The 13,544-nt window shown below is 45.0% G+C and overlaps 1 protein-coding gene across 2 annotated transcripts in view; it reads left to right on the top strand.

Moving 5' to 3' along the window:
- Positions 1-13,284, top strand: part of LOC128876865 (zinc finger CCCH domain-containing protein 13-like) — an 82,955-nt gene extending 69,671 nt beyond the window's left edge. Inside the window, exon 6 of one of the 2 annotated variants that reach the window (XR_008457138.1) lies at positions 12,375-13,284. Coding sequence is in view for 1 of the 2 variants with exons in the window: in XM_054123617.1 (XP_053979592.1) it covers positions 1,162-1,188 (27 nt within the window). In the remaining variant the exon portion in view is untranslated. Of the gene's footprint in view, positions 1-1,161; positions 1,204-12,374 lie in introns of those variants that run through there. The other variant, XM_054123617.1, reaches the window with a different exon arrangement.
- Positions 13,285-13,544: the final 260 nt, after the last annotated feature.

The raw sequence follows: 13,544 nt of genomic DNA, 5'->3' as shown, positions 1-13,544 counted from the left end.
CGAATACTTGAGTAATTCAATACTTACCTATTCGAATACTTGAGTAACTCAATCCCCTCCTATTCGAATGCTCGAGTAACTCAATACTTCCCTGTTCGAATACTTGAATAACCCAATACTTATTTAAATACTTGAATAACCAAATATTTGTCCATTCCAACATTTGCAATCCAACATTTCCAATATTCCAATAATTCAGGTTAAGATGCGCTTCGTGGCGTGTCTGTACAAGATGGGTGACCGTTTTCTCACAGGAGTAAAAAAATGGTGAACTATAGGGTGGGGTTAAAGATCGTTGGCTAACCTGGGTGGAGGGGGAAGGGCGGTTTGAAGTGGTATTAATTGAATTCATTAACACGTTGACTGCCAAACAAAGATTCTTTAAAGTTTCTACTAAAATGAAATATTATTTAAACAATTGGAGATTGCATAATCAAACATTTATCGTCGTATTTATTCTTTGAATTTCATCAAAATTCATGAATTTGGTTTAAATTCATTTCCTTTGATGCTTGACATTCGGAAATAATTTCGTTAGTTCTTCACTGGAAAGCACTGTCACCCACATGTGGCTGACATGGCGATCAACGTGTTAAAGTAATATTTGACTGGTCAAATACTCGAGCGTTCCATCAGCTCTCGGAATATCGAACTAACAAAATGTTACGAAGAATGATATTCGGATACTCGAGTACTCGAATATGGATACTTGAATACTCGAGTAGGCTCGGTCCAAGCCGTTGATTTATTTCGGTCGGCGTCCCGATAGGTCGTCGACGATACGTTTATTTTCGTCGCGGTGTTGCGGACCAAGTGGTCCGGACGATGATTACGCAGCCGTGCTCTCCGCTCGCAGCCACGGATACTCGCGAGGATCTTCCTTCCTTCCTCGCGAAAACGTAACATCGCGTGTTCCTCTAACTCGTTCCATTCAGTAACGGGATTCCAGAGCGCGCTTACGTTCGAAAACTCTTGGAAACTCCCTCGAACGTTATTTTCGGAGTATTTCGAATTACAACTTGGACTGATCTCAAAGCTACCATCTCGAAACGATTTTCTCGAAAGGAGTCTCGCTCCTCGAACTTATTCATATTAGTATTAATAGTACATACTTTGTAGCTATTTACAGAACTTAATTTCTAAAATTTGAACTTTATGCAGGTTGGCTCCCACGAGGTACGGATATAAATATCCACAATTAAATGTCCCGATTATAGAACCTGGCAACTTCTACGCAAGCTTGATAAATAGCTTGGATTAGTATCGCTTGGATTCTTGTTTAGTTGTTCGGAAACAATAATTCAGTCACGAAGGGATTAGATGGGAATTTTACGATCATACTTTTGGTCACTGAAAACACGATGTTCGTGTACACGGATGCAGGATAAATTTGCTAACCGACCCTGAACCGATCGGGCACTCGTCGCGATTTCGATAACAAACGGAATTTCTTCAGCTACTCTCGCAGCATCGTTCGATTCATTACTAATTTCATTCGTTAGATTTATCCTTTCATTTTACTAATTCGATTCATTCGATTCGATTAATTTGTTCGATCTCGTTCGATCTATTCAAGAAATGGCTGTTTTTAATCGCGTTTCGAAGAGCCGAGCGACGCTACCGTCGAATATAGATCATCGAGGGTTCGATAAGCTGGACGCCGGGAGTTTCGATATCTCGTTGGAAAGCAGCCAGAGCGACGTACCGCGCGCAAAAGCGCGTATCGAAGATCGGGTCCGACTCGTTGATTCGTAACCGATGAGGTAACCCGAAATAAAATCGTTCGAGCCACGCCAGAAAATTCGGCCGCGATAAACATCGCGAAACTCGCGTCACGGAACGAGACACGAGCATCGATCTATTGGCGCCATGTCTCGTATATCGTCGAAAGTCGAGCTCTCGTTTCATTTACCCCTTATACACTTAGGATCTGGTCAGAAAGATTGTTGTCGATCTTCAATTTCGGACGAAAGTATTCCATTCATACAGCACTGAGCTGAAACTCGAGCAGTGGAACAGGCAGAGAATAAATACTAAAGTAAATCACAAGCTGACGCTCTAGAATCATTGAGACCGTGTTGCAGCGTGCGATAATTCAGGTTAAGATGCGCTTTGCGGGGGGTGCCGGTACAAGATTGGTGACCGCTGCTTTTTCACAGGAGTAAAAAGATGGTGATTTATCGGGTGGGGAAGGGAAAGGGCGGTTTGAAGTGGTAATTAATATTGAATTCATTAAAGTAAAATACATTTATATTTAATATACGTGTTTATATTTAATATATTTTAATAATACATTTACGATTTATTATGAAGCCTAACTCCGGGATAAAATTTAATCCTTTCATTCAGTAGGGAATAAATACTTAGGTAGAGAATAAATACTAAAATAAAATGTGTTTGGGATTTATTCTGAAGCTTAACTCTAACTTCAAATTCAACCCTTTCATTCACTGGGGAATAAATACAAAAATAAAATGCATTTAGGATTTATTCTAAAGCTTAACTCTAACTTAAAATTTAACCCTTTGATTCAGTGGGGAATTATAAACTGAACCTACAGCACTATCAAAATAAATATCTCACATCCTCTGCAAACGTTCACGAAGATTTCCTCAATAGCAACATTCAGAGACAGATTTTTCGACACCCTTTCTCTCTACTCTCCTATCCTTATCACTCTCACAACTACATTTCGCAATTACATCCACCCTTACACAAAAGTACCTTCCAGTACCATTGTCAAGGCCCCGTAAAAAAAATGCATACATTCCCCCCCCCCCCCCAACCCTCCTCGAAGCTCCCCAGTCTCGAGGTTCCCCAATTAACCTAAAATCCGTGCATCGTCGCGCGGGCAAGAACGAATTGCCAAGCGTACGAGCCGTTTCCTCCCGCGAAAACGATCGCGACAAGAGCTGCCAAACTCGCCTCACGTCTCGGCGGAATAGAAATATCGAAACGCGCGGCGCGTAGCCGCGGACGTTAGACGATATCGGGTCATTAGGGCGAGCCGATGACAACGATCGTCAATCGTTGCCTGGTCGATAATCGTTCGCGCGAACGGTTCGCCGATTGGGAAACCCGGGCCAGCGGCGTTAATTAGCGGTCGTGTGATCGATGGCGACGCGCACGATGCATTAAGGACAGGGATTCGCGTCCAGGGACATTCGGGCTAACTTTAGCCTTAGCCTGGTGGCCGCGGAGCAACGGGGCCGAGTCGAAGTCTGCGTTACGTCGACATAACGAGCCGAACGGCCACCAGTTTGCCCCGGTGTTCGAACGGTTTTGCCCGCGTAAAATAAAACAGTCATCCGGCATCCTCACCGGCGCATGGACAAGCCGATAATCATCGATCGGAGGATATATCTCGGCCGCGAGGAGAACATCCGCCCTAACGAATTTATGTTTCTAACCGAGACCTGAAACAGTGGCGAGGCGTACGTGTCGCTTAACCGTGGAGAAGTGGACGTCGCGTGGGTGGTGGGTGTGCCCACCGTAGGATCGCGTTAACCGTCTCTCGCCCGCGCTAGCTCCTTTCCGTGACGTCAGCCCGTTAGAGGATCACCCCCGTGTGACGCGAGAGACTGCTCGAGGTCGCTTCATGGACCGTCCCCGCGCTCCGATCGGGTTCCCGTCTCTCCTCGACGTCCTCGACGAGGAGCCCGCATTGGTCCCTGTCGGTCCTCCGCAACGAATCCTCCTCGTCCTTCGAATCCGTCAGGAAGATCGATGAACCCGGGACGACGACCCGGACGAACGCCGCGTGGACGTGTGGCCAGTGATCCGTGCCGATTTCCATCCTCGATGACAGTTTGATAGGTCGAGGAATCGTAATTATGGGTCTGATGCTGTCGGTGCTGATAGGGTGCGCGGGTATGCTGGAGCTGCTCGCGTGGCTCCGACGCGTCACCGACAGCGTGGTGATCACCATCGACCAACCCGCCACCCCGTGCCTCTCGTATCACGAGACGAACGATAACGCGAGCACCCACGACTCCATCTGCAGCTACAGCCACTCGAGCGACGCCAAGCTGCCCCGCGGCGTCCGACACAAGCTGGAGAACCTGCACGAGTACAGCCTGAGGATCCGAGCCCAGCTGCGCTCGAAAGACAAGAACTTCGATTACGGGTCCGAGTGCAGCTTCCCGGGAGACTACCTTCTGGGATCGAGACTCACGCCCGACTCGAGACTTAGCCCCGATTTCGAGTACCTCGTCAGGGAAAGCGAGAATGAGCAAGCCGACTCGAGGAGGCTGGAACTGGAGAATGACTACGAGAAACTCGAGTACGAGAAATTCGAAAGGGAGACGTCCTACGAGGACGCCGAGACCCAACGAGTCGAGAACAGCTCGAGAGATCGACCCCTGTCCGTGACGAACCCCGAGCCGGATAAATACGTCAGGGTACCAACGCCGATACCGATCGATGTCGATGACGACGAGTACGCGGGCTCCGGGGCGTCCAGCGATCTCGGCACGTCGTTCGATAACGACTCCGGAAACGAGGCCCCTACCAAGAAGTCCTTCGAGCCAATTCCCGTGATCGATCGATACGCGAGCCCTTCCGGGTCCTCTAGAGACGAGTCCGACGACCGCGACAATCTCTTCAAGAAACCCTTCGGGAAGTCTCACTCCAGGTCGCCCGACCCCGCGAGGTCACAGAGATCCAGTCAGTTTATCGATGTTGAAAGGGACCAAGAGGGTCCTCCTCGGGGACCGAGCCAGAGGAAGAGAGGCGGCAAGTCCTCCAGCACCATCGTGAGGAAACCCACCAGACTGAAGTCGAAGAACGCGGAGGTGAGCAAGTCGGCGGAGAATCTGACCTCGAGGAAGTCCAAGCGACACCGCGAGCCGGAGAGGCGGAAGTCGGACATCTCCGGGGCGACGTTCAGGGATGAGTGGACTAATACTTCGCCTCCGGGTAGTCCCGCGTCGTTGTCCAGGTCCGAGAGCCACAAGAGCGTGTCTGTTCAAGTGCAAACCAGTTTTGAGGAGATACTGGCGCGCGACGAGGAGCTGGATGATTCGGAGAGGTTCGTCGTGGGACTGTCGGAGAGCAAGAGAGACCTTTCGTCGCGGGATCGTTTCAACAGGAGGTCCGTTTTTAAGAACAGACGTTTCGGCGGTTCGGGATCCAGGGACAGGGTCGCCGAGAACGGATCGAGCGATCGCTCCGCTGTGACGAACGCCACCGCCTCTGTTGAGGCGCTCAAGGATACGACTAGGCTGCTGAAAATATCTAGCTTCGAGGAAGCGGAGGTGGACGATTACGAGAGAATACGGGACATACTGGCCACTGATATCGACGCGAAGGAGGCTGGAAAGAGGAAGGGGTCCAGGTCTGTGTCCTCGTTCGACGACGAACAGGATTACTGGGACGCCGAGGATGTGAGTGCGGGAAACGCCGGACCCATACAGTACACGATACCGGATCCCGATCGAAACAAAGCTTTCTGGGTAATCACGTCGGCCAATGAAGATCCTCCCGTCTCCTTCCGAGCCGTACTCGTTGTCACTCACATTTTGTAGCTCACAGCCCTCGGAAACTGACCGGGGATGGGATCGAGTTCTGTTGAATTTTTAGCAGCGTGCTCGGATCGATTAGTCTCTTTAATTCCTTGCTCTATGATTTACTCTGAGACCGTTCGCTGAACGAATCGATTAACTCCAATTTTTTGAAAAGTCTGAAACTTAACACGTTGATCGCCATCGTCATATATGGACGACAGTGATTTTTACACAATGCAAACAATATGCATGAATATAAAATTGATAGAATATAAAATAGAAAGTAAAGTTCGTGTTGTAATATTTGCAGAATGAAATGCAGAATTCCTATTTAGGTTCAATTTTTATAGCCACGTTCGCGAAGATTTTATTTTATATAAAGATATGCAGTCTAGTTGTATGTCGAAGAAAAGGAATTTCGGTGAAGTTACAAATATAAATACCACAGTAACTATTTAATTACATACTTTCCAGTAGTTAGTACATAAAGTTTAATCACAGTAGAAATTTTTAAGAGTATTAGATTAGGCGGTATTATATTAGTCTGGCATATTTTAATATAATCACTTTTCTGAATAATAAAAATTAGCACCATTTAATGACAAAATTTTGTTGGCCATTGAATTATAAATAATTTATTTCAGAGTCCATTTTGGTGAATTTTGAAAGAACATTGATTTGCCTTGAAGTTACAAAAATAAATCCCACAGTAAATGTTTAATTAAGTAATTTCCAATAGTCAGTAAATAGAATTTAATCACAGTAGAGATTTTTAAGAGTATTAGTCTGGCAGTCAATGTGTTAAGTGTCAATATACTTGGTCTACCGTTAAACGACAAAAGTTTGTTGGCCACTGAATTATAAATAATTTATTTTGGAGGTCATTTTGATCGCATTTCTCAACTTTTTGTTTTATGGAGTTAATCGATTTGTGCAGTAAACGAGTAGTCCTGGATTCGAGTGATCAATAATTCGAGTAGAATTCGAATATTCGAGTATTCTAATAGTAAAGTTCCTTGTGCACGATTGTACGACGTGCTTGACTCGTACTTGTTCACGTTCGACTCGAATTCCTCCGATCACGTGTCTCACGCGTTGTCATAGAAAGGGCTAAAGGGTTAAGGAATTTTTTTATACTTTCTACGAATTATAATTAATAAATTCAAACCCCAATCTAGACTTCATCTGGGTAGTCGAATCTACTTGAATTCGTGAGTAATTATTACACTCGATCCCATCTCTGGTTCGAAAACCATAACACATACAACTCACAATATGTTACTCCTACTCGTACTCAACCCACTGAATCAGTTAATAGCATGCACACAGTGTTAATCGTGTAATTATACTCCTACTCGAAGATGCATTGCAAGGAATGGGATTAAGTGTTACTTAATATCATTGAGTACCACGAACCCCTTAGAAAAACCAGAAAAAATATCTACGCCCTCGGCGGGATTCGAATCCCGGTCAATTTGGTAGAAGTCCAGAGCATTACTCGTTACCTTAATAAGACTCCGTTAATATCCTTCGTTTCTCTTCTTTACGAAGCACGTTTTCGTGACAGAGAGAAACGCGTTCAAACTTATCGAATCATCAAAGTACGATTAATAATACACGCGCAGCTCGACGATTTCCGATATCTTTAAATCCTAAATCACTTTACTGAACCGTCTCTGCCGACAGATCCGCAATATTTGGAATTTCGACGCGAACGAAACGAAAATGTATGACGCAGAAAAATAAGTATCTCGACGTTGAATCGCGCGATCCGCGGCAATTCGCGCCCCGATTAAAACTCCCATCCCACCGAAAATGCTTTATAATCGCGCCCGGTTTTCCGGGCGTTGACCAACGGGCGAATCGGAACGACCCGTCGCGTTTGGCCAACGATCGTCTCCAAATTCGTTGGGAAACGCTTGTTGGAACGCTTTCACCGTCGTCGAGGTGGAAAAAACAGCGCCGGTGACGACGAGAAAATCCCGGCCGTGATGTTCCGCACGAAACACTCTCGCTGCGCGTGGCGTCGGTTGGTGCCGTGTGGCTCGCGTGGGGTCTCCAAAAATATCAATCTCATGCCCGTCTGCAAATAATATACGTATATATCGCGGTCGAGCCTCGACATTTACAAGAGTAGGCGACACTTCGGCAGGGTTGCCTCTCGTCCAACGGCGCGGAGCCGAATTTTCCCGACTGGCAACAGCACGATTGTTTTTTCCATTCTTCATCTTTCTATGTTCGCGTAGTTTCTCTCTTTTTTAGTTGGATTCTAATATACAAGTCTCTAAGACAAGATTCTAATATACAAATTTTTGATTTTGAATTCTAATATACAAATCTTCTTGTTGGATTCGAGTACCATTCGAGTGGTCAATAATTTGAGTGGAGTTCGAATATTCGAGTATTCCAATAGTCATGTAGTCGAATAGCGTTTGAATAGGATTCGAGTGGCCAATCATTCGAGTAGAGTTTGAATATTCGAGTATTCTAGTAGTTCTGGATTCGAGTAGAGTTTGAGTAGTATTCGAATTGTCAATAATTCGACTAGAATTTGAATAATCGAGTATTCTAGTAGCCCTGGATTCGAGTAGTATTGCAGTGGTCAATAATTCGAGTAGAGTTCGAATATTCGAGTACTCTAGTACTCATAGATTCGAATAGCGTTGAGTAAAATTCGAGTGGTCAATAATTCGAGTAGACCAATAATTTTAATAGAGTTCGAATATTCAAAATCCCGATAATACTCTATCGAAGTAATTTTTCCTAATTCATCCTAATTGCCTAGTATTTGAGTAACACTCGACTACTCAACTACTCAAGCTACATTTAAATCCTCTAAGATTTCCAATACTCGAATGTGGAAAAATTGAACAACCGAGCCCCCCTCGAATAGTCGATTCCACTCCACTGCGTATCGCCGCGAAATTTATCGTCGTTCCTCTTTTTCGGTCGACCCGAATTTTTCTCCAGCGTTGTATTTTTAATCGAGAGTCACGCGCCTCTTCCGGACCCCTTGCTTCGGTATTATGTTACCGTCCCGATGCGATTCTCGAACCGCGTGGGCGATCACGTCCTCTTGTCACAGACGATTTTCATTTTCCAGCTATTTATAAAGCGGATGGCGTTATTGAAGTATTTCGATCGCGGTGGAAAGGCGATTCATCGCGAGAATGCGTTCCCGAGAGATCGTGCATCTCGTCTAAAATCATCCCGGTTTTATTTGTCCCCTCATTAACGGGTTGATAGCCTCTAGTGGCACGATGCCTCGATGAACAATTTGAGATCCGCGTGTTGCGACAAAAACATTATAGAAATAATTAAATACTCTTCCTTGCTTTACCACTCTTTGTTTTTACACGTATCTTATCTTTAACTAATTTTACCCGTTATTTCAATGAATTTAAATATCGTACTTTGCTTTCAATACGCACAGTTAAAGCCGCTAAATAAACCAACGAACGCATGAATGAAGTAAATTCCAGAATCGAGATTTCACTATTTCCGAGAGTCGAGTTTAATTCTCGATGTTCGAGCAAAGATTCGTCTCACGAGGAACGCGTCGCGTGGGTGTCGGCGAAGGTATTGGTGATGTGTGAAACATTCCGACCCAATTACGCAGGGGATTTCTTCTCTATTTTTCGCGACCCCGCCCCCAACCAGGAACCACCTGTTTGGCACGTGATCAAGACGTCGGTTCTGACGGTCGATGTTGTCAGGAAACTTGCTCGATGCTAGACGAACGCCTCTGATCCTTCCCTCGACCATCTGGCGTACTTCCTAACCCCCATTGTCCTTAACATCAACACTTCGACTGCCGCTAAAACTTTCCATGCGTAGAACATCAACGTTTGCTCGAATTACAGACTAAACGCATAGACAGTCGATAGTGTACGAGTCTAAACGAAAAATAGGATACGGAGAATCGAATCCGATCCTCGGATCCACAGTTGACTGCTTTACAGTTGATTGCTTTACAGTTGATTACTTTACAGTTGACTGCTTTAGATTCTAGAGTCAAAGAAAGCGAGACATGCGTATTTCTTTATCCAATTTTTACTTACACTTACACTTAACTCTTTGCACTCGGATGTCCCCTACGAGGGGATATCGTAAGTTTAACAAATTTTGTTAGTAACACCATAACAAATTTATGTTTGTGTAGTGGTGTCACTGCATCAAGACAGCTAGAAGAATTTATAATCAAGTCTAATAATACCAAAAACGACACGTTTCCAAAGTTAAACTATTTTATGTAATGCGATTCCTGCTCGCATGTTTTGCAACGAGATGGTGCAGAGTGCAAAGGGTTAAACTTGCACTTACTTTTTGTCACATCCAGAAGAACCAAAAAAATTGGCATGGAAATCTCTAGGGCGAAGTTACCTGAGCATCCCCTTGTTAGTACAATAATCATTGAAAAATTAATCGAAGAACATAGTGGCTTCCCACTACCCAACCTAACCTGGATGTAATTATCATTCTCCGTTAGTTCCATAGTTGATCGAATGATATTTATAATAAGAGCGCCCGGCAAGTATATGGCATATTATTGTCCAATATTTGTCAATGTTTCATCCCCGTGCCAAGGTACGTCAAATTCGAAATGAATGAGTTATAGAAATACAACTGTGTTTTGGTTGCTCTAAGTAACGATGAGTAATTGGGTAAACAGGTGGACTATTTGTCCAAGTTGATTTGGCAAGTCAAGCAAAATACAGAGGATTTAAGCATCACAGACCATAATATACGATATAGTAGCATAATGCAGCAAGACACAACATTATTCTTTATATCGCTACACGGTATAATACAGCAAGATATAGTATAATACAAAACATTCCAACTAAATACAGCATAATACTGCAAAATACAGAATATTCCAGCATTACAAACAATAATAAATATTCTCAACAAATTTCATAATACAGCAAAATAGAGCATTATTCTTCATATCGCTACACAGTACAACACAGCAAGATATAATACATAATATTCCACCTAAATACATCACAGCGAAACTATCTTTCCATTGATAACCAGACAAAATACGTATGCGTAATATATTTATTTATAACCCTTCAAGGCAATTAATCGGACCTTAAAAGGTGCCATTACAATGTAGGTAGAAATTCTGGAAACTCCAACAACTAAAAATTCTCAAATTTCATTATCTACGATGCTCTTACTCTTAACGAACTAATAATGCAAAATTGAGGATGGAGGGATCGAGAGCAGAGCTCCGTCACCCCCGATTCATAAAGATCGAAGGACTTCGCAGTGATTCGTTCGCTCGGAACTAGGATTTTCCGATTTCGAGACCGCGGATTCGGACTGTTGCGGCCTCGTTCGAGCGACGATTCGTCCGTGAACAATGTTTACAGCTCTATTCTCCGGCGAAGCGTCAGCCGCACCGACAATGAGGATTATTCGCGTCGATGAAAGGCCGACGGAAATACACCGCGAGCGCGAGAGAGCCGTGCGTGGCTTCTGGCGTTTCAGGCTCCAAGCTTCGACAGGAATTCCAAAATCGCATCGAGGGAACCTTGGAACGCTAGAGGATGCCTATATCCCTCGAGATTTGTGAAAAGTCTGTTCGTAGGCTCGTCGAGTCGTTTGGACAAAGTCTCTCAACCTTCAAGGCCTTGATTTTGGTTGTGGTTGTTTGGTTTAAGATTTGGTTTAAGTTTGGTCGTCTATGATTTGGCAGACGAGAGAATAGACTTGGCTGGACGAGTAGCTTTCAGAAATAACGGTATCTACTCTCTTCGGATGCTTTCGATGAATGAGGGTCCCTCAGAGGTGGAGGGACTCTCCCAACAGTGTGGAGAGGGTGGTGGTTCGCTTATTGTTAGCTCAGGTGCTTCATTTTTTAGTAGTCGTTCAACAAGAGTAGGAAAGTATTGGAATAAATCGTTGATGATAGACGGAGACTTTGATGATCTTGAATAAACAGACTTCTCCTGGGTCAAACATGACCCACAGATACCTCTATTCAGTCACAAGGCACCTACAGTCAGGGATTCAGGGACTCCAACACCTGGACTTTTGTTAGAAGAATCTTCTCCTGGGTCAAACATGACCCATAGGTACCCTTACCAAATCACAAGGCACCTACAGTCAGGAAACTAGACTTCTACATTTGGATTTTTCTCAAAGAAACGCCGAAGAGTCTTCTCCTGAGTCAAACATGACCCACAGATACCTCTATTCAGTCACAAGGCACCTACAGTCAGGGATTCAGGGACTCCAACATCTGGACTTTTGTTAGAAGAATCTTCTCCTGGGTCAAACATGACCCATAGGTACCCTTACCAAGTCACAAGGCACCTACAGTCAGGAAACTAGACTTCTACATTTGGATTTTTCTCAAAGAAACGCCGAAGAATCTTCTCTTGGGTCAAACATGACCCATAGGTACCCTTACCAAGTCACAAGGCACCTACAGTCAGAAAACTGGACCCCTACATTTGGATTTTTTTTAAAGAACCGTGAAGGAGTCCAATTAGGTTATAATCTAAATTAAGTCATAGGTTTGATGGTTCCAAATCAATGTTTCATTATAAATATGTACATGAATACACTTATTACATATATTATAAATATCTACATATACTATGTACATGTATGTACATGTATGTACATATATATTATGTACATGTACTATGTACGTATACTATCTACATATGTACATGTACTATGTACGTATACTATCTACATATGTTATGTACATATATTATGTACATGTACTATGTACATATATGTTCATATATTATAAATACACTTACTGTACATTTACTATATAAATACACTTTACACGCGTCCATATTTACAACGAAAAATTCATATACAAACACCAATCATTTAATTTAGACAAACATCTTCAACGAACATAGAAGTTATGAATACTCATGGGACTGACTGTACCTCCAGTCACATGACACCCACAGTCAGGTACTCGGTCTCCGACACCTGAATTTTCATTAAAGAACCGTGAAAGAGTCTTCGAGTCTGGGTCAAACGTGACCCCATACACTTCGTCTAAACTTCCCCCCAAAGGATACCCAAAATAGACCCACATCGAACGGTTCTCGAGCGTCATAGTTGAACCGAAACGCGACCCCTAAAACGGCGCCCGGCGATCGTCAGCCAGCGACCATAGCCGCGTACTGCATTCTTCCGTCGTTTCGCGCGAGCCAGTGCACCGCGTAGCGGCGTCGAAGAAGAGAAAGAAGGGGTGCCTAAGGAAAAGTTGCACCCGGCACACTGCAACGAGAATCTCGGCGGAAGGAGAACGCGCCACTGGTGGAAGGGGAGCAGGAGGGGTGGCGGGTGGACGCGCGCGACGCGTATTCTGGAGTCGTCGGGACGCCGAAAATAGCGTCCCGATATGATGACGCCCGGAGCGGGCCGATCCTAGATTTCAGTCAGTTCGCAAGCTCGAAAGCTGCTGGTTACACCGACTCCCTTGATCGCACACGCTCTCTCTCTCTCTCTCTTTCTCTTTCTTTCTCTCTCTCTCTCTCTATCCCCGTAACCGAACATCCGTTGCTCCTCGACGCTCGATCGTCTCCCAGTCCCTGACCTCATCCCTGCCCGTGCGGACGGATCAGACGTGCCGATCGCGAGAGATCACGCGTGCTTCGAAAGAGAGAAGAAAAAAAAGGAAAACAACACCTTTCGTAGAACGATCCCATTGACTCGACGATGGCGGACGTAGACAGTGTAGTGTACACGACCACCGAGCGCAAGGTTCGCAAAGTGAAGAAGACGACCAAGCGCAGGGAGAGCCACGATCAGAACGCTGAGGTCACGATCACCGAGGTCGACAGCACGCAGAACAACCACCACGCCATCGAAGAGTATGTGCTGGCTGCAGACGTGCCTCGAATCGGCCACCCCTTTTATCGCGCGGATGGGACACGTCGCGTTTCTAACTGTTCCGCGATCCAAGATCCCTCGGGAGGGACCTTGGCCGCCGCCACGAGGGCCTGGGTCGCTGTCGATGGCCCAGGGGGTCCGTAGAACGATGACGGTGGTCTC

The sequence above is a fragment of the Hylaeus volcanicus genome, chromosome 5, assembly GCF_026283585.1.
Source record: "Hylaeus volcanicus isolate JK05 chromosome 5, UHH_iyHylVolc1.0_haploid, whole genome shotgun sequence".
In the NCBI taxonomy this organism is placed as follows: domain Eukaryota; kingdom Metazoa; phylum Arthropoda; class Insecta; order Hymenoptera; family Colletidae; genus Hylaeus; species Hylaeus volcanicus.
Note: the sequence above shows the minus strand (reverse complement) of the source record. Positions and strands in the feature narration are given on the sequence as shown.